The 21818-nt window shown below is 46.3% G+C and overlaps 1 protein-coding gene across 2 annotated transcripts in view; it reads right to left on the bottom strand.

Moving 5' to 3' along the window:
* The window catches only part of FRMD4B (FERM domain containing 4B), a 148983-nt gene that overhangs the window by 67764 nt on the left and 59401 nt on the right, over positions 1-21818 (bottom strand). For both annotated transcript variants that reach the window (XM_067303467.1, XM_067303466.1), the window contains exon 2: positions 982-1047. In XM_067303467.1, coding sequence (XP_067159568.1) covers positions 982-1047 — 66 coding nt within the window. The remainder of the gene's footprint in view (positions 1-981; positions 1048-21818) is intronic.

Here is a 21818-nt window from a genome sequence, read left to right on the forward strand (position 1 = left end):
AGCAAAAACAGTCAAGCAGGTAAAAGCCTTGTTGTGTGATACTCAAGTGGTTGCGTAGGTGTCAGGGCAGCTGGATAGTGCGTCCCAACGGAGCCGCACCAGCCTTCAGAGCATGGAGAGGCAATTACGCTGTTAAGCCCCTACCTGAAGTGAATAGACTGACTGCTGCTTCCCCTTACTAAGGGAGAAGGGCCTCAATTCAGGCTTTCCTGAACTTACAACAAGAGGGATTTCTCAGTTAAGAGGATACTGTGTTCTAGACAAATTAGTATTTTAGGTTCTGTCATGAGAATAAAACACACCCCACAATGCAGACTTTTCTGCCCTTCCAAATTACAAAAGCCACCACCACTGGAATGGTGCATTCGATACACGCTATGAATCTTAGAGAGCACAGATTTATTTATTTTTTTTTCAAAAGCCATGTAAACTCCAAACACAAAAAGGGAAATAATGTGAAACTAATAACAAATGTTGCCTCTTTTGTACCAACGCCCAAGTGAAATACTACTGTTAATGCAGGTCTGTGGAAGGGCTTACATGTATCTCTAGTAAGAGATACAACTTTTCTTCAAACATCACTTACAACTTTACCCAGCAATAGCATTGCTAACACGAACATGAGCAAGGGAACCTAGCCACAACTGTAAAAACTCTTCCTTTTTAGTAACCAAAGGGATAATGAGCAGCACACAGAGGCAGCAAAGTATTTACGGATGTCTATGTGATTTAGAAGCTTAAATCTCCATGTGAGAAGTAACATAAGCATTTAGAAATCCGTGGGACCTTGGAGTCCAAACACTTCTTCCTTCCTAAATGGGACTCATGTACCGCTTAAGACTCCGGCTATGGTCAAAGCTCTAATAACTTGTTCAGGTCCCTAAAAGTGACACAGTTATGTGGAGCATTGCTAGAACAGATTGAAAGTCAGTCCTCCCTGGGCAAAGCTATGCTTCTGGTACCCGAAAGAGGGGTCTTTACCTGAACCAGCAGTTCCAACTTCCTGTCATCGAGGAGCTGAACCTGGCAGTGCCTGCCTTCAGTCATCTGAAAAGAGAGCGACAGCATGGTGAAGACAGGGAAGATGATCTGCCTTTGGGGTTGTTGCTTTAAAGCTTTAACAAGCTCTTGTTTGCACAGGACCACACGCGGCTCAGTGGCAAGGACAACGCTGTAGCAAGTGTTTAATCTGTGCTGATAACTGAATTGACTCTGCACAATAGCTAAGCGTCCTTCTCCAAGGACGTGGTCTAGGGAGCTGCTTCAGTGCGCTCAACTCCCATCAACTCCAAACTGTAATTAAGGGTGCTTAGCAGCTCTCCGGATCAGATAAAAGTGACATCAATGCTATCAGAGAGCTGCAGTTTGAGTTAGATTTTAATTTGAGGTTAAACCAGTTTGGCTAGTACTATCAGCCATAAGTGGCAGCAATGGCCTTTTGCTCTGGTGCTGCACAGAGACAAGCGAGGACCTAAGAAGTCTCCACCTACCCAACCATTCCTGCAGATGAATCAACCTAAATGCAGTCTGTTGACAGGTCCCGGTCTCTGTTCTAGATCGAGTCTACTGGCGCATTAAAAGTTCTCACTTGGATAACTTCTCACGAGTATTACAAGTCACTGCTTTGATAGGACTTTTATACATGTGTCTGCACGTACCAAGACAAATGCTTGAACTGAATGATTAAGGAGAGGATGAGATCTGCAGCTTCTGATACTGCTGGACTGCCTTGGTTCCATTTCATGCCACATTCGTCTACTGCAAACAATTTCTCTCTCCCTCTTCAAGAGCAGGACAACCCAGAAATAGCTGCACATTATGTCCTTTTAATATCTGTCCTTTGAAACATAATACATTTCCACAAAAGCTTTTACATTATTTAAAATCTCTTCTAATTCTGGGGGTCTCGCTGCCTTAGGCAGAGAACTAGCTTTGCAACTCTCCGAAGCCTAGAGCTGCTAAAGGAAACCTGGCTTTTATATTTATTCTCACAGCCTCAGAGTAACTCATTTTCCTGACAGCACAAGTGTCTCGCAGGCCATAAATCCTGAGCTCTAAACAGAGGCTGAGGGTGGCTTGCTTAGATAGGGGCCCCCAAAGGAGTTGCACACCACCACGCACACAGCCGTTGCTGATTTCACACCCGGGTTGATTCCTGGGCAACCGTAACGATGCTGTGACCAGCAGAGCTACAGCCGTTCGCACCGGTGGAGGATCCGGCCCCAAATCCCCCTAGCCAGTTCTAGTACAACCGGAGAGACACCTCCCTCGCTGCCCTGAGCATCGCCCCCCTTTAACAGCACGGCTGCTTACAGGGCCAGGGCTGCGGAGACACAGCCTCTCCTGCGACCAGCCAGCCTACTTCAGCCACGAGAAGCCAAATTAACAAAGGTCTATCGTCACACTAACCGAGCTCATTTTGACTAAAACCCATCAGGATGCCCCCTCCAGAGCAGCTCTGCTAACAGATCAGAGAGGCAAACGTCTGCAAGTGTCCCTCCATCTCCTGCCCGGTTTTCTTTAGGGAAAGAAGGAGATGCACTACCTGTAGCACCAAGACTAGCAAATTATGTCATTGCTAAACACATAGCATCACACCGCTCACCAGAATAGCGGCACCAGTAAAAGGATCGTTTGCAGAGCAAGTCCCAGAGAAAGAAATACCTCTTTTCCTTTCATTTCTTGCACTGCTGTGAACGTGAGTTTCTATCAGGAGATCTGACCGCAGGCCTGTTTGTTACCTGGAACTGAAGGTCTGCCACCGCACGTTCATAAATAAGTCACACGTTACCATCAATTAATCATTTCATCAACGTACCCTTCAAGGTGGTGCATATTTCTGGCTCTGACATACTGTTACCAATCTGCCCCTGTTGCGAAGCGTCTGATCTAATAGTGTTTTTAAATCATCCTCCATCTGTTGCTCTGAGATAGCACAAGGGTTGCCATTATTTCATTGCTAGCTGCTTTAGCTTTCAACCAGCAAAATCACATTAGTCACTTCTATTTTAATTGCCTCAGTTGTCCATTGTTAAGTAAAAGAGATTTCTATTATTAAAAAAACCACATACACAAAGCATTTTGCTAAGGAGAAAAAGGTTGCTGGGAAGAATAAAACATAAAAGAAATACCAGCCATAATTTGTGCTTCTATTGTGCTATCCAAGGTAATCCCAAAGTACTTTAAAAGTAAAGTAAACCTCATGCCACCTCTGAAGATAGGCGAGATACAATTATCCCTGATTTTATCGATGAGAAAGTTTAAGGACAGAGCAGAAGAGTCTACCTTTCAGAAGTGCCGAGCGCTCACAACTCTGCTCAAAGTCAGGAGAAGTCGCAGAGGCTCAGCACCTCGGAGGAACGCCGGGCCCTCGGCGACGCTCCCCACGGCACACGCGGGCAGCAAGTCAGCCCCGCGCAGTCCTGCCTGCATGGCGCAAAAGTCACACGCTCACTATGGGACTGGTTTTAAAACAAAGCAGATGTTTTTGAAGCCCTTGCAATAGCCTGCACACAAAAACCAACCCTAATTTTCTTCCAGCAGCTAATTAAAAAAAACACTTAAACTAATCCAGCTCCTGAAATTAAGCATTGCATCAGTATCTTGCTATAGATAATATTTAATACCTGAGACTCCATCTCAAAAGAAATCACACAGCTGCTTCCCAGACTACTAGAAAGTTAAACCAAAAAAGTTACAGAACATGCCAGCGCGTTCGGCGACAAAGCACAGCGAAACGTTGTTATTCTGGCAAATCTATTAGCTCCGTTGCTGCTCCCAGTCAGACCTTGCTGCCCCATGTCCATCACCCGATTTGCCTCCTACAGGAGGAGTCAGGGTGAGACGGCACGTGTGCCGAGCTGCAGGGCTCTCTGGGGCTCCACAGCACCACCCCAAAGCTGCAGCCTTCCCCCGTGCTCTCCTGCCTGCGCCCCAGAAGCCAGAGGTGCCTGTGTCGGTGGGACCACGCCAACCATGCCATCGCGGGAATGGTCTGTGTGTGGTGGGATGGGACATCAATGCCCATTAAACACGCGGTGCTGCCTCTGGTTCAGGGAATGAGGTGGGAGCCTGGAGCCCTTCCAGGGCACTGCGTGCACCCATCCATCTCCTCCACCTGACCCCTCCAGCCCCTGCATGCAAACGCTGCGGCAGGACCAGCTCACCGGACAGGCAAGCCCCTGCTAAGACGCTGTCTCAGCTGGGAGCGCAGGGCAGAGCTGCCGGCAACACGATGCAGGACTCGCTGTGTCGCGCCTGGGGGAACCCACCAGCTTGGCATTAGCAGGTTTCAGGCCCTAACCAAAACGGTGCCAACTGGGACAATCCAAACTTCTGCCCTTAGGTTCTTCTTGCAGCTGCAAGGCTTCAGCAACCAGCAACAGCCCCCTTCTTCCTGCAGAGAGGCAGCAGCTCACCCTAAGTGTCCCCACCCCATTCCTACTGGAGGAGAGCGCACTTCTCTTGGCTTTCGCCTTCCTTTCCAAGGCAATCAGGAGCAAATCACTTCAGCTGCTGTTGCAGAGACACAAGCCCATTGCTACAGGAGGAACCTCACCCAGAGAGGTCATCTCCAGGAGGCTCCTCACAGAGCTGCTCTGAAGCCCCCAAAGGCCTAGTTTAACCCCTCCAATGACACCAGCGTGATTTAATAGCCGCACATCCGCTTGCTAGGTCCGCTTCCTCCGGCTCTGTGAAAGGACCAGGATTTGGCTCCCCAGCCCTAAAAGAGCCCAGTGCTTGCTAATCTGAACAATATAATTGATTTTCTATTTAGCTGGAACAATCAATCACAAGATGAGCACAGCTGTCTGGCTCAGTTAAGAGGTAAGTAATACAGTCTTGAGATTATATATATCATCTATGTTTTCAGCTTATTCTCGTTGATTTTGCATTGTCTGTGCAAATGAACAATTTTGTTATATTTTTGCAACATGCACCCATGTTAGTCTTTTTAGCAGTTACTTTTAAAAGCCTATTAATGTTTAGCTAAAGTAGCAGCATAAAATTCATTAAATACCCCTATATCTCATCTCATTCTCCATAGGAAATTAGTGGAGCAACATAATGCAGAGCCTAATTTTTTTGGCTAAGCCATACTGAGATAGAGGGATGTTGCATTCTTATGGTTTCCAAGTCATCTGTATGCTCTGTGCACAAGTAACCAGCATAAACCAGGTTTATGCAACTAAAAATACAGAGAGGAATGAAAAGGAGAGGAAAACACTATCCAATGCAATGTGATGATATTACCGCCGTTCTGCAGGCCTCCTAACTTACAGGCAGGTAACGACAGCAAGCTTTCAGCAAGAAAGTGATTTATTCAGATTGCCAATAGAAAAGGAACGTAACAAGGGAGAAGGAACACAAAATTCCTGCAGAAAGCGAGCGTGTGAAAATTAAAGCATAGGGTGAGTTTGTAATTCTTACAGCAGGTTAAAATATTCAGAAGGGTTTCAGCGTAGCTGGGAGCTCTAATGAAATGAGAGGAAAAAGGCAAAGTTTTGTTTTGAATAAGTCTTGAAAACCTTCAGAGGCACCAGTCCAGGTTTCTATTCCTTTAATATCGTTCACTGAACAGCACTCAGTGAAAAGAGAAGGAAAATGCAGTTTTTCCTCCATCTCGCTTGTGACACAAAAATTAAGACAAATTCTCCACATAAAGTTACAGCAGCAGATTTTCCAAAACGTCAGTCCTTTAAAAGCTTACTTCTTGGCTACATAAACCAATTGCCTGTGATATCCTGAGCCTGAATGTTTATTTGGAAGAAAAACCCTGCAGGATATTTACGCTGTTTCTCTTCAGCAGTAACATCCTCCCTATCTGAAGCCAGTTGTTATACACAGTATTTTTAGACATCCACGTGTGTCATCAACTTAGGAAAAAATAAAAAATAAAAAAGTAATTTGATAGTGTGTAAACAGGAAATCTCCAAAAAAACTTGTGAGGAAAAAAAGAAAAAAAGGAGGCTGACAATAACATCTCCTGAAACGTGGTTTAGGAATGGGAAATTATGAAGGGTTCAGGTCAGAAGCAAAACCAAATGTGTTGCACTCCCTCCAGACCAGATGTCCTCTCTCCCAGAACTGGAGAAATTAGAGACCCATCCACGGCCAAACTAGCCATATTTGTCACCGACTCCTATTTTTATGGCTTTTTTGTTTTAAAATGGTCTGGAGTCTTCTCTACTAGGGAAAGCCAGAAAAAACCCTCGAACAACCCCATGGCCAAAGAGAGGATTTTAAATAAGCTTCGTATAATTTTGAGACAAAATTGGTAACTACTTCTACCATTGAAATGCTTGGTCTGTGCATGTGTCCCAGCTGCTCTCATTTGGGATGCGGCATGACGATTCGGGGCTTCAGCTACCTACAGACACAGATGTGCTGTACTGACGGACAAGCATGGCTTGCAGAGGGACAGCACGGGACCCAAAGGGTCTGCACCCAGGCCACTACACCCTGCCCTAAGCTTTGAGAAACACCAGTTCAGCATGGCACATCTTTAATATCCCAAACGCCACGTCCCTCTCCTGCCAGATCCTGCAGAGCCTTACAGATGGGGTGGCTGGATGCCCGCACACAGCCTATTTACTGCCATCTGCAAAGGGACATCCACAGGGTCCCCTCCAGCTTCAGCAGCTGACATCAAGGAGGCTTTTCTTGCGAGTCAAATGACTTACTTACAATAAATATTTTCAAGATTGAGGCTGAAGTTTGTCTACTGAGAAATCTCCTTGAAATAGAAAACCTTCCCCCACTTCTCTTCCTCTCAAAATAAATCCTTTTGCTCAGGCACAATTATAACTAAGTGCCCACAGGGGGGTTTCCAGGAAAATACCTGAATAATAGGGAATTTGGTCCCAGCTGCACAGCACTGTACATGTTATTTCCATAAGCTCCTCTCAAGGTAACCACATGAAGTTCAACTACACTGCCCAGGTGAATACGGTCCAGAAGATATTTTACACAGAGAAAATAAACTGCACAGATGCATAGGCTGATGAGCGATAAAAGGGACCCATTTTGATTAAATAAACAGCTAGCATACAAATCCTTAAACATGCGGTTTTAAAGGAGAGAAAGTAGACTGTGGTACGTCATTATGGCACGACTGTAAAAACTGGATCATTTACTCTTGAAACAGGCACATATTCTATGGTGGCTAAAGTAGTCAGAGAACTGAAAAAAATCTTAAGGGTAATGAAGAGCAAAGAGCAATATTCCCACTTGCTTGCATTGTGGGGGGAAAGAGGGCAGAAATCCCAGTCCCTTGGTCTTTGGGCTAGTGATTCATACATATTAGTTAGTGTCTTGCAGGTGTATGAGCCCAGGAAAGAATCAATGTAGTCCTTAAATGAGAATTTCATCTCAAAATTCCTACTTGAGCTGCAGTTAACTATAAACCTACAGCAGTAATTTCCTGCAAGGGGATTTTTCCAAACCTCTCTTCTGTAACTCATAAGGCTGTAAAGATTTTAAAGCTTACTGTCGAAGCCTGTAAACTGACCTCAGATTTTCATCAGCAATTAGAATAGGTTTTTCTTCCTCTTCAGTCATAAAGGCGTTTAGGATCAGGTCCTCAGCTGTATAAAATCAGCATTGCTTCACTGACTTCAATGCAACTGGACGGCTTTCGTCTGGCCTGTGAACGTGCACTGGCTGATTAAAAAAAGAAATAAGATGCAAGCACGTAACGCACTATGGAGCTGCCCTAACTGGGCACATCTCACGTAAACAGCAGCACCAACCAGCCCCTCTGGAAGGAAGGAGCCTGTGTGCAGCTGAGGGGGGAAAAAAGCTGTAAAAAAAGTTATAACACTTTAAATGACCTCAGAGTTTCCTAGCGTGTCTTTTGGGAGCACAAAGCCTAGTCATGGTCCAACACTCAGGGAATCACTCAGAGCTTTACGAAATAACCCCAAAAATAACAAACAAGAGTTTGGTTTTATACCAGCATTTCTATGGAAACTTTTTAATAGATCCAAATAGGTCTTCAAAAACGCCTTGAAAAATACTACTTCTGAGCTCATTTGCAACCCATTGGTCCTCCCTAACGCAGAAGGGGCAATCACCAGGTGTCCCGCAGCAGGAGGCACAGATGGGCAGGGGGAGTTTTGGGAACAGTCCACTCTCCCACCCCTGCCTGGGCTGTAACACTGGGGAAGGGAAACGCGTCCCCCCGGCTTGCTTCTGCACCGCCTCCCCCAGCTGGTTTATGCATCCAGAACTCTTGCCTTCCTTGTGGGTCCTCAGCCACGTTATCCCATTCCCTGTACGTCCAGCCTCATCTTGTCATCCTCCTGTCCTCCTCCTTTGCCAGCGAGGGGTGCGAAGCAAAGACCCTCAAATGATGCCTCTTCTGTTTGGTTTGCCCAGCTGTGGCTCTGCAGCCTGAATCGCACGGACGTGATCAGCTTGACGTGATCCTGCTCCCTTCAAAGGCAATGGCACAGCTTCCACCAGCTTCAAAGGGAACAGATCAGGTCTCCAGACCTGCTGCCTCTCCTTTCTAATCTTTAAACCATAACAGATCCTTTGGCTGAAGTCCTGGCTCCAATGCAGTCAATGAATTTTGCCATTAACTTTAATAGGGCCAAAATTTTGCCTTAAATCATTTGTTATCTTGCTATTAACCTTAACAGAAGCTAGTATCTGCTCAATGTTAAACAGCTTGCAATGCAGTGAAGCGGCCAGCTATTTCTTTCACTCTGTGCTACCAACACCTTGCTGGATTTGTCTCACCTCCCCAGGGCGATTCCCAGTGCGCACCCCGTCTTCGCCGTCACTGCACAGCCTGCCTTGGCAGCTCAGAAGGGAGGCCTGGCAGAAAATCCCCGTACAGAACTTCAGGGTTTCCCCACGCTTCTTGTCTCACAGAGCAGCTAGGCAGGGCCAGGTATTTGTTGAAGACCCATCTTCAAATATGACACTCACAGGAGTCATGTTTTAGGATGAGGACAGGCTGGAGAGAACTTACTTAAATGCAAGTTGGTACAAATGCCCCTTTGCTGATTATTTTCCATTGAAATCTTGGCTCTATTAAAGTTTGGCAAAGGGCTAGGGATAAAACATACTGCCTGGAACCGGAGGCCTAAAGGCTCTCTGGGTTGCATGGCACCTTCCTAAAATAGTCCCATGAACTGAAGATATGAAGAAAAAGTTGGCTCCTGCAGAGCATCAACTGACTTTCATGTAAGCCCCACCAGCTGAGCCAGTAAAAAAATCTGGCAAAGCAACAGCCCAAGTGTTCTCCCTCACTGCAGGCAACTGCTTTTTCAGGGCCAAGTGCCAATGCGCTTTCCATGCAATTCTCCTTTTCCCCATTTATTCTAGTGTTTCTCATTGCAGGGGATGGCAAATCTAAGGGACTCTTTCACTTGTATTTTATTCATCATTGTTGATTCCTACAGGACCACAGCCAAAGTTTGCTGCGGTCATTAGAAAGTTTCCACTAGTTTGAGCAACTTAAGGGACTTTAAACCTCTTCCCCCTTTCCCAAAACGCTCAAATGTGAAAGGCATCAAAATGATGAGCACATTGTGATGAAAAAAAGTGACAAATGAAAACCCAAGGAACAAATGAAACCAGTCATCCTCAAAATGATAAATACAGTACTCCAACCATGAGATAAAGCCTACTCTGCCAACAGCAAAATACAAAAGGGAGAGATGCTGCTTCTTGGCCTCTATCAGGAGCATACTATATAAAAAACGATCCCCTCTGCCCCCCTGCAAGGCAATACTGCAGCTTGGCTACATTTCCTGTTGCTACAGATCAGTTTCACAAACTTGTTGTATTTCTGTCCTTGCTGCTGCCTGTAACCATGCAGCTTCTGCCCGAGTTCCTTCACAAGTGTGCGTGCCAAGAGGTATTTGCACGCACTACTTGTGCAACACTGCATTTAAGAGCGCGCTTGCAGATGCTGAAATGCTGTTACCAATAGATGCTAAAACCCTCTGAGAGGGGAAGAGGTTAATGGTCTTCTTGAAGGAGCAGCCCACTATTGCAGGAGCATCCTCCTTGATTTAAATAAAGGTGTCTCACATTCAAAACAAGTGTTTCTCAAATAGCTTATGTCATTCCACTGCTGTTGATGTTTCCGTTCTTACAGCTTTTCACTGTATTTAGAACAAGAATAGAGACAGGCAACTTATACACAGGCCTCAAAACTCTACAGTTAATCCTAAAAATCAGGAAAATTAATAGGAAGCAATCAGTGCAAATCTGCCCTAAATATCAAGTCAATGAAATACTTCATAGAACATCTGCTTTCCTTGGCAGAACACGGCTAATAAATTAGTGTCCGTTAGAGGCATGCTTATCACATACAACACGGAGACACACAGTAATCAGGTCATTACCATGCACGAGCCCGTGGCAGTGTTTTGTTCCAGTGAGATCTCCTGGGAACTCGGGGGGAAAAGATCTTGTGAAATCAGAGAGCTCTTGCAACAATACTAAGGGAGGCCGCAGAGCGAACGCAGTCAGCCTGCTGGAGACAGCAGCATCCTCTCCCCTGGAAGAGGCGATAACCACTGGTGCCCGAACACAGAGAGCACGGTAGAGGCTCAGCCACACCGTGGGGCAGGAAGAGACGTCTGCAGCCCTGCAGTGGATCCTGATCTTTGCTCCTAAATCATGAGCTCCTGAGCAAATCGGTTAACCCCCTGGCTCCTAGGTCAAGTCTTTGTAAAACACAGTATATGTTCTGCTGCTCTTCAAAGCGCTTCATATCACCGCTGACTTTTCATTTGTACATCTCCATGCGCGTTTCAAACAAAGAAACAATCATCTCTGTGTTAGGTGCAACCAAAAGGACAGGGCCAAATCCTGTCCTCCACCCACGTCTAGAACAAGCTCTTCTCTGAGGCACATCTCTCGCTAACTGGGGGCTGCAGCCCAGGCAACTTCCAGTATCGCTTTTCTACAAACGTGGGGAATAACATGCTTTTCCTTTGGTTCAGCATTACCTCGGGCTCTCTGCAGCTGCACTCCTTTCCGGGACAACTTCACACACATAGCTTCTCCCCCACGTTCCTCCCACCCCTGTTCCCTCCACAGCAGCTTTCCCATCCTCAGGGGCATCTCACATCCCGGCCTTCCCTTCCTCCCTCGCCTCGATCCCCCTGCTCCGTCACAGCCCTCGCACCCAGCTCGTTCCCTCCGCACCCCCTTCTCCTCCACGCTGCCTACCCTCGCTTCACAGCCGCTCTCCTGCTTGGCAGCTGCCCCTCGGGAACCTAGACACAGCCTTGAACAGACATTAGGTAAGCAGGACGTAAAAGCTATACTGCAAGCCCATCTGAACTGCCTTTAAATGTTTTAACAAAAGAAAAAAGCAAAGGAGAAGTAAATAAAACAAGACGACCCTGAACTCCTAAGCTCTTTGGAATAAGTCAAAATGTTAGTCTGTTAGCCACGCTCAGCGCTGCTGAAGGGCGTTTGAGGCTAGATCGGTCGAGATGAGCAAGCACCTTGCCAGCCACTGAAACGGTTTTGACAGATTTGGACTGCTCCACGCTCCACTTTTAAAGCAAAACAAGCACTTCTGATCAAAGGCGCTTTCTCAACGGCCGTTAATGAGCTCCATGTGCACTTCTGCATCTTCGGTGCCAACCTTTTCATGAGATTTTTTGCAGGGGGGGGAGAGAGGGGTGGGGATCTCACTGATGAGACGTTTAATAGTTGCACACTGAAAGGAGCTTCTGTACCAGGCACTGACTGCCTTTGCTCATGACTTATGAATTTGTGCTTTGTTCAGTTTAAATCATATCTCAGAGCAGCCTATAACGGTTATATCTGAAAACGCATTTTCTCTGTAATCAGAAATTACAGACCTGGTCTCCAGCTGCAGCAGCAAAGTTAGCAGAGCCTAGCTTGGATTTAGCACTTTCCTAAAGCAGCCAAGACAGCCCTTGCTACAAAGGCAGGAAAAAGCAGCTGTAAATGCTGAGAGTAAACAAACCACCCCTTATCACCACGCTGGTGTGCAGAAGACGCAAAGAAATTTATGGACTGATCTTTCAGAAAAAGAAGTTTTGGTCTGCACTACACAAGCACCCCCAAAAGCAAACTCCCTTTGCTCTCTGTTGTTTGCACGCTGCCTTCCCTCCTGTAACCACAGCTCCATAGCACTGCGTTATGTTTAAGTTGGGGCACAACGCAACAGCAGTGAACAGCATTATCTGCCGCTGGTAAGCACCAGAAAGTAAAATGCAGCCTCTTACCTCCAAGCCACACGCCCCGGCAGCTTGAAAAGACTGGAGAAACCCAAGAAGTACACAAAGAGTGCATGTACTAAGCCTTTGTATTTTCTGTACATTCGAGCTGGGGAAGAAAGGAGACACGATCCTGGACCTCTTCCGTTGCCATATAATCTCAAGGAAGTGACCTTAGCGTTTGTTGCTTTGATTACGGATTCAGAAACAAAAGCCCTTCCAGCATGAGTCAGGGGACACAAGATGTTGAAAAGTGATTGTTAAAAACGGGGGGAGGGAGAAGCTGGAAAAGCATTACTTTTTTTTTAATATTAACCCCTTTATTATGAAACCAAATTGAGTGGAAAAGCAACAAATACTGCTCGAAGGCATAACACGAGGAGCCGGCCCCGGGCAGCAAGGCACCTCTCTGCGGGACCGCGGGCTCCCCGCCAGGCCCCCCTGTGCCGCTGCCCTCAGCCAAGGCCCCCACGCGAACAACTATTTACTTGTTTGGAGCTGTCAGCGCCCCTCTGGCTCTTCCGCATCCCAGCGCGGGGGACAGAAGGGGCCTTTATAGCAAAACTTGACGCAGCTCTAAAACTTCAATCCGTCTTCGCTGCCTGGGCCCGTGCCCGGGGGCCCAGCCCTGGGGCATCCGCAGCGCCACGGAGGAGGCTCAACTCCTACCGCTCAGACTTCCCCATCCAGCAGCGCCTGGAAGCCGAGAAGCAGCAATATGCTGGAAGAGGATTAAAGAGACACTGATCTCACTGGTAAATGAGGATAAACGGGTAAATGAGGATACACAGAGCCTGCTGGCTAGGTGCACCAGCAGCAGCCTAGAGCCAGGTCTCCTGGAGCTTCTGAGGCCACCTGGACCCTGGCCGTGTGCGGGGTGCCCTGAGTGCCCACTGCCCCGGCCCGGCTGGCCACCAAAGCAGGCTCCCAGGAGGTGCTCGGCTGCTTCTCACCAGTAGCTCAAGAAAACATTTCACAGAAACGGATCTACAATTTCAGAAGTATCAGTGTTTTCCAACTCAACAGGTTTCAGCAGATTATACTCCCCGAGCCAGCTAAAATAACATGTGGCAATGGGAGCAAATATCCTATGTGTGCTTCCTGGTAGCCCCTTGCTCCCCTGGCATCTCCAGCAGCAGAAAGCAGAGCGTGTTGCTGCGACGGGCACCGCCAGGCAGAACATCTCCCTGGATTCCCAGGCTCCTTCTCCAAAGCACGCCTCCACTGCCTCTGACTGTGGCTAGTTCACACTGGGCAGTTCTTGGAGGAAGCTGGGATTGCAGATAGCAAATATACACCCTCGGCATTCACTCTGAATTCATTCTGGAGTCAGGGTTGCTCTCTGGGGCAGCAGTTCGTTGCTGGTGGAAATACAGGAACAAATCGTCTAGCTGCTCTCCCACTGCTCCCTTTACAGTACTGTTTTCTGTGTGCAAAACATCGAATTTTACTTCAAATACGTTCAAGCTCCAGTCCTTGATTTCTCCCATTCTAGCACGTCAACCTACAAGGCCTCAGACACCTCTGGGGATTTTACTGAATGCTGTGAGTGCGTCAGAAACAGCACAGGTATCACATTAAGGCACGAAAACTGAGGTCTCCTCCAACAGAAAAACTGATTACAGTGGAATAAAATGCTTCAAAGGGCTGAAAATCCAGACTATTTTATACAGCTACTTTCACTGAAAGCAAACAAAACAATCAAAGTGAAAACCCCAAAGAACGGCAGGCCCAGATCCAAGAATCCATGCCTTTACTGCGACCAATCTGGGACCTGCAATCAGGCACACAAGAGGCACAACATCTCAAATTTACACCTGCAGTTACTTCAAAAGGGAAAATACCAGCCTGTTCCTTCTTCATAAACATTACCCAGCATCATTGATCTCTTTTTATGTGAGGTAAGTGTGAGCAGTCTTCAATAAAATACAAATAAATAAATCTGTGGACAACTGCTATGTGCTTTGCTGTTCCCTGCAAGTGCAGGGAGAACCCAAGCTTTTAAGTCGTGCCCTGGAGTCACATACCCTGCTGCAGAAAGTACAGCAGGAGCTCCGGTGCCAGGGGAACAGCCCAGCCCAGGACCTCGCATCCAGCGCGAGCTGGACCATACGGTCACGATACAGCTGAGCGAGAACAGCGTGAAGTGCTGCTAGAGCGGGTGGGAGCTCTGGACACGTACCAAGACAAATTCACACCAGGATTAAGCATGACTGCTCCCTTTTAGATAGATACCGTCACTTATGCTGCAAACAACCGAGAAATCCCTATAAACAGTGAAGGCAAACTATGAAGACTTTTCCACCCCAGCTTTTACAATCCATGGATTGTAATTTCAATTATAATAGAAAAATGAAGTTCAGTATCTGGAATGAGCTAACTGGGTCCTCACACTTGCTTTGACTAGAAAAGGAACTGAGAGTCTCAGGGTCAAACTTGTGAAAGCAAAACCTGATCAGCGCCCCACGGCTCCCAGGTCCCAGAGGCATTGGCACTCGTGACCTAGCTAAACTCCCAGGAATAGGAGGCTCTGTGTCCCTAGCATCTGAGGCCAACAACTGGAGCCATTAAACTGCAGAGCACAATTTAAAGCCAGAGCCCTACCGACTTTGCTGGGAAGAGAAAGCAGGTCTGCCTGTCCCACAGCAGCATGAGTCAAGCTCTTCCCCAGCCTGAGCGAGTCACTGTGGCTCCCCCCGTGAATTAACAGCAATCCAGACACCTCCGGAGGGCAACTTGCCCTGGCTACCCTAGAGCTGGGGTGTGGGCAAGTGCCGGAGGTGTCTCCTGCCTTATGTAATACAGAGGAACTAGCTTTGACCAAGTACCCATCTTTTCAATAGCTGGGGACAAAGATTTTTTCCCTCGAAGTTACTTTGTGAAGGCTAATATTCTCATACAGTCTAATGACTACAGGAGCTTTCCAAACACTCAGTATCATAAGTTTCATGATAAAATCATGAGCTGGCCCGATGTTGGTTCAGGTTCAGCCAGCTGCAAATCCACCCTGTACCAGCAAATTGAGGGGCAGCATCTGCGATAATTTTAGAAAAGTATTTCAGAGCAAGAAACTTGTGTTCGTCTCCAAAATAAAGAATTCAAAGCCACAAAATAAGACGGAAAATAGACAGTGAGTCATTTTTCCTTAGAGTAATAACGTGAAGGTTACCTGGGCGGTGCCAACTTCTGCCCCGCTGGAATAACAACAGGGACAGGAATAGTTGACATATGGAAAGAGAGAAAAGAGCACAGTGCCTTGGAGGAGCTGCCTGTTCCAAACAAATACCCATCTGGGTTGCGTAATTCAGACGCACCCTGGGGCACAGATAGCTTTGCAGATGAGGAAAAAAAGATTAGAATTTAAAAGAAATATGGTGTAGCCATAAGGAGTTCTAGCAGCTGGAAGCAGAGAGCTGTATGGATGGACAGTCCTTCAGCCAGTTACTACATCGGGAGCCTGGTAGTGAAGAAAGATTCTGCATTTCAGAGGCCACAGAGAAGAGCTCAGATCTGGTGTTTGGGGTTCACAGCATTATGACTCCCAGGCAAAGGGTTTAATCCTGCAGCAAATTCAGAATAGTCCAGCTGCTCTGAATTAGGTCTTTTGCTGAACAGATGCAACTTGCTTGATACTAGTAGAATTACTCACTTCCACTTTCACTAAGGCTTAGCAAATACATTCACTTGCATGCCCACTAAGTGCAACCAGATTCACAAAGGGCTTTTTCCCACATTAACATACTTGCTCTCCCAAAACAACTGTGGCAACCAGACATGTCCAGTCCAGCACCACCAGACCTGTAAAGTCAGGTTCTAGCACAATGCCTTGTACTTCCCGCACCATGTAATTCTTCTGCTGCCCTTACCTGCTCTTCCAACTACCCTCCTCCAGGCCTTTGCCTTTATCTCAAACATCAGCCAACAAGTTGCCTACGTGAGATACGAACAAGGGCGAAATTCCCCTACGCACCAAGTACTGTCTGCCACAGCCTGTATCGCCCTACCTGGAAACCACTGACCTGCCCTCGGGGTAAAAACTTAAGGTGCTCAGAAAACCAGCACGTAATTAGGAGCAACCATGCAGTACTCATGCTGCACGTAGTAACTTCTGTCCGTCACCACTCACAGCTCTGCTGGCACCGCACGCTCATACCGGGTTGCGAGCAAAGCAAAACAACACTGGGACACCTCGCGCTGCGAGACCACCTACTTCATGTCAGCTCCTGGCTGCCTACGAACTGGCACCAAGAATTTGGAATAAGTCACATAAAGAGCACTACATAATGCCCTAGCTTCGTATAGAGCACAGCACATGGAAAAGGCTTCTAGTTACCTCAAAAATCTGGCAGAAAGTAGAGAAAAGAGAAGCCAAGAGCGTTAGCGAGTCTCCAACCCGCATTGAGACGCAAAAGATGCAACGGCATCTGACAAACCAAAGCAAAATCTTTAACTTTGACCAGAAGCAATCTGACATGGCTGCCTGCAAACTAAAAATGACACGTTTTTATAATCATTATCAAAATCACTGTATAGCCAAAATATTTTAAGGAAGCAAGCAATTGCTAACAGGTCGTACCTGCTTGAAATGTATGTGCTATTTAATAAAAGATGGTAAAAACAGGATTTCTGAATTTCTTCGGACTAGCATTATCAGTGTTATAACCTTTCTGTCCAGAGTAAGAAAAAAAATCCAAATACTCAGAAAAAACTTACAACAGGAATAAAAACAACTTCAAACGATAAAGTTCATTTTTCGCTCTGCCTGACACCCCACAAAGCTAAGCGCCCCGGGGCAGCGAGCGACAGGCGCGCTCGTACAGCTGCCCTCGGCCCAGACCACGGTCCCGGCCCTCCCCGCTGGCCCGCGCACCGCTGCCGGGGCTGGCACCAGAGCCTCCAGCACACGACAGCGCACACCACTGCTGCTATTCTCAATATTTTGATGACCCTCATCGTCCCCACCTCTCCTTCCCCAACACAGAGTTGATGCATATTTAAGTGAGAGAGAGACCATCAGCAGGGAAAAGCATACATGCGTATTTGCGCATGGGAGGGCAGTTTAAGCTAATATATTCCAGTGCTGATAACTTTATCCTCTTTGCAGCCTGAGAATGAACCGGCCTCCATCTGTACAGAGGATCAGTAGAATTACTAATGACTAATTATGACTCAGAGGTTTTAAGAGTAAAGCAAACTCTTCAAGGATGGCCTGATTTTTAAGGACAGAAAACTGGGAGACAAAGATAGCACAGCATTATTTTAAGCGTGTGGACAGCCCGTCACATTTTACAAAGCAGGGGAATGACAACACCAGCAAAACGAGCGACAAAGCTAGATACTCAAAAAGGCAAAGATGAATATGAGAAAGACAGCATTTGCCCCCAAAAGGTTGAAGCTGCCTTTTCACAAGCCTCTTGCCCACTCAAAGCAAGTTGGCCAGACTCTGCACAAGCCTGAAAGGGTGGGTTACACAGACAAGTTTACGCAGAAATACCTTGGTACAAGAGTTTGTTTTTGAAAAGCAGCGCCAGCTACATTTGAAATCTAACGTATTTTGTGAACTGTGTCAGACTGAAAAAATATATATACAAGCCAAAGTGGGTAGTGAATAGAAGCCACTGTTTTAAAACTGGCACTAGGACGCCCTGAAGGAAATGAGGCGAAGTTCATAGTCTGGCTATGAAGTTTGTCTGCTAAGGAAGAGGGAGGAGCAACACCAAAAAAAAATTGTATTTGTTTGAATAAACTCTCTCAAACAGAAAATGCTATATCATGAGCTCCAATGGAAATAGGTCTGGCAGAGATATTTGGAAAGTTGTTTTTAGAAGCCTGAATACGTAAAACTAAGTTTAGCTCTAAGCTGACGGGAGGTAGTGCCCCGAGCAGTCTCTGCCACAGCAAAAGGCTCACTCGTTCAAAGCCTCCGTGTCACCTTTGGATGAGAAGATGTCAAGTAAAGACAAAACTGCACATGAGGTACGAAAGGTGTCATGGCATTAAACCAGAGCCCTTCAAAAAGCAAAACAGGTGTATGAAAGCCATCCTAGCAAAGCTCTTCCAGAGCAACAGTAAACTGTCAGCGCCCAAACTTAAATACTTGAAGTGGCATGTACTCAACGTCCTTTAAAGAGGAGGTCTGCAAGCTCCCTTTGGAGAGCCCTGACCCATACAGGCAGCCCGAGATGCTCCCACTGAGCATGTTCCTGTGGGCTGCCCAACATGGACAGCCGGCCCTGCCCTGACAACACAGGGAACACCCTTCCTTTTCACTCTCAGCAGCGAGTCAAGCCCTACACCACCACCCCCCTTTTATTATTCTGACAAGAGAAGAAAAAATAGGAATCTTCAAGTTTTTGGACATTTTTACTGAGAAAAAGTTAAGGTGTGGTAGCAGAGGAAACGTGGTCCTTGCTATCCAAACTAACACCATAGGAAACAGAAATCACCTACTTCCTCTCTCACTCCTCCACCCCAGGTACGTATAGCGCACACACGTCACACAGAGGTTATTGACTGTGCTTCGTCAGCAATTTTTTCACTTCGCCCAGAGGAAATGACCTTTCCAAGGTTAAAATGCACTTTGTCCAAAAAAGCACATGAATTGAATTTGCACATTTACACCCGAGATTGTCTACAAATTAGCAGTGTAGCTGAATAACTTAGAGATGCTCCCATGCTCCATTTCATGTATGGCAGATATTAATCTTAATGCCTCATTTTCTGAATGGAGCGTAGGCAGTTTGCCTGGTTCCTCTTTTGCACATAGCAATGAACAGATTCACTGGCGTGCATGTCTAACACTGATGCTAAAGCATTCAGTTGACCAGCTTTTAATTTATAAAAGTCACTTGTAGCAAACAGACTTTGATGCAATAGTTTTTTTCATGTTTAAGCATGGGGGTGAGAAAAAGGAACAACAGTGCCGTGGGATGTTGAGGTGTAAATGGGTATTCATACCTCCAGGGAAATACATGCACCAGCATAAGGTTGTGTTGGCATCCCAGTGAAAATCAGGCCAGTGGTAACACAAATAATCACAACATGGGATAAGTGTTGAACCTGAAAGGTTTAGGCTTTGACACTACCTATTAATTTCAATTATATAACTTTTTCTTAATGCAGGATAATGAGATTCAAGACAGGTGGCCTATAAAATCCATATGGAGAGAACTGTCAAACACTTTATTTTAGAAGACATACCTGGACACCGACAGCTGCTTAACTCCTTCCTTGTGCCCACCAGGAAGGTCTCTGGGAAGATGCTGCCAAAGCCCAGCTAGCAAAACCCAAGATCACTGCAACTCAATAACATTCTCATTCCCTTCTCTTAGAAAATAGGTATCATCACTTGGAGATTTCTATGCTGAATTCTCATCCAGGATTTTTTCCAAGCCCTAACAGTATTAGCTGGTATTGACTTGTAGAGACTTGCTGCAGTTGCAAAGACCATCTGTGCCAGCTCTTCCATCAGTGCTCTGCAAGTCTTTACACTTTTTCTAGGATAGACTTTCAGACACTTTTTGCCATAGGTAGGACACAATATTCTCTGGTGTACAACTGAAGTGCTCACAAAGAGCATAAATTAATGTGCTGTACAATCCTCCTTTCTTGCTTAGGTTTAGAGGTTATTTCAGAGTGAAACAGGACATGCCATCACCACTTGGGCTCACAGGAACTACTCCAAATAAATAGGCCTGGGCAAAACAGACATCCCTCCTCTTCAGGCAGCTGCCATGTGTAGATGAGGCAGATAACAAGGACCCTGGAGCAGGGACTGTCTTGGGGAAGCACCTGAACTTGGCTTGTCAGGCTTGAGCTGAAGTCCCTGTACGCAGGTGCTTCAGTGAACAGGTGAAATTCAAGAGCAGGTAAGGTCTGGTAAGGTGTTTCCTCCTTGTACACACATGCTGGAAACAACAAGGCTGAAGAGAAGGTGACTGAAAAGGGTTTTTTTGTGTTTTAAAACATTTAAAGCTGCTAAGGAAGGTAAATCCTTTATGCTGGCAGAGAGGATTTCAGGCTCTCTTGGCCAGAAGTCTCTGCCCATGTGACAATCTCTGTACCTGACAACTTTAAAAGACACAGGCAAGAGCCCAGTATGGGAACATGAAGGTATTAGAGGCTCCTCTGTGCTGGAACTCCAGAAAAGCTCAGGTCTCCCCCAGGCTAGCACAGTAAAGGCTAATGAAGCATACAAGTGTGCCAGAGTCAGCCTTGCAAGCATTTTATAAAAACATACCAGCCCACGGAAACAGAGTCCTAGTGGCATTCTTTTCACCACAATAATTTTGCAGGGGGGGGGGAAAGGAAGACCTTCTAACAGTATCCAACTCACCTGAAAATATCTACTAATCCACAAAGTACTGTGAACCCCAAATATGGATCAAAATGAACTGAAACCTTCCAGGTTGAACCACAGCATAAGTACCTATCACCTCATCCTACACTGCATGTCCCTTGCGAATATCTCAGCAGTAAAGTTCTTAATTGCTTGCTGATTTGATAAACCATGCACACTCCAGGGTGTCATGATACAGAACAAAATGTAAACGTAGTCATCAGATCTTTTATATACAACCTATAGTGGTCTTCACACCTGGAATAAGAATGTAAACGAGATCCAGAAATACAAACATTCTGACGAAAGGAAGGTGAAAGAGGACTTTGTTAAGGACCTGTCCAGATTCACACATTAATAGAAACATAAGGCAAAAATCTGGTCTCGTGTAGCTACCCTAGCTGCAAGACTTCTACTAGCAGAAACTTCAAGAGATGAAGAGCATCCCTGGCTAGCTAGGAGAATGTTGTTATTCCCATTTAATAAAGAACAGAGGTACTGAGAGGGAAAACAACTTGTCCAGGATAATGCAGGATCTGTGGTAAAGACAGGACATGAAATTCATGTCCAAGCTCAGAGGCTAGTCCCCCAAACACTGCAATATCCACCTCCTCGGAGGACCAGCCCCGTGGAGAGCTTTGCCCTGCGAGTCTCTCTTGCACTGCTCAGCCAGGCTCCAGGGTGAACAAGCCTAACAGCACGGATCGGAGTACACATCTGTGTACGCAGCTTGCATCCAGCTACGGTCTCTGGATGGTTCCATAGTTTGAAACATCGAAAAAGAGAAAAGGAAAATGAAAATAATATTTGATTCAATCTTATAATGTTCTGACATCCAAACAGACTGGTGACATTTAATACCACATGCTCAGTTCTGCTTCCACTGGGATCACCTGGGAAAGTGCCAATGTTTTTAACAGCAAAGAGCCAGGACTTCAACACAAAAAACAATGTATTACGCAACCCAAGGAAGGGCTGCAGGGTAGCCCTTCAGTCATCTCCCTTTAATACACCCCAAATTACCAGTAGGAAATTCCTGACATTAAAATCTAAGAGTTGCTTTGTTCCTGCCCGGTTTCATCCCTCAAGGGTGACACAGCAGTCTAATGCTCAGTACAGCGAGCACCGAGTACCAGGTCACCGGATTTTTCCTAGCAGGCTGCGTCCCCTGCATGGCTCTGACAGCGGCCAAACCCGCTGCCAGCAGGCACAGGGAGGCAGGGACACCCTCACCCAGGGACAACGTGCTCCAGCACGCT

The sequence above is a fragment of the Apteryx mantelli genome, chromosome 12, assembly GCF_036417845.1.
Source record: "Apteryx mantelli isolate bAptMan1 chromosome 12, bAptMan1.hap1, whole genome shotgun sequence".
Classification (NCBI taxonomy): domain Eukaryota; kingdom Metazoa; phylum Chordata; class Aves; order Apterygiformes; family Apterygidae; genus Apteryx; species Apteryx mantelli.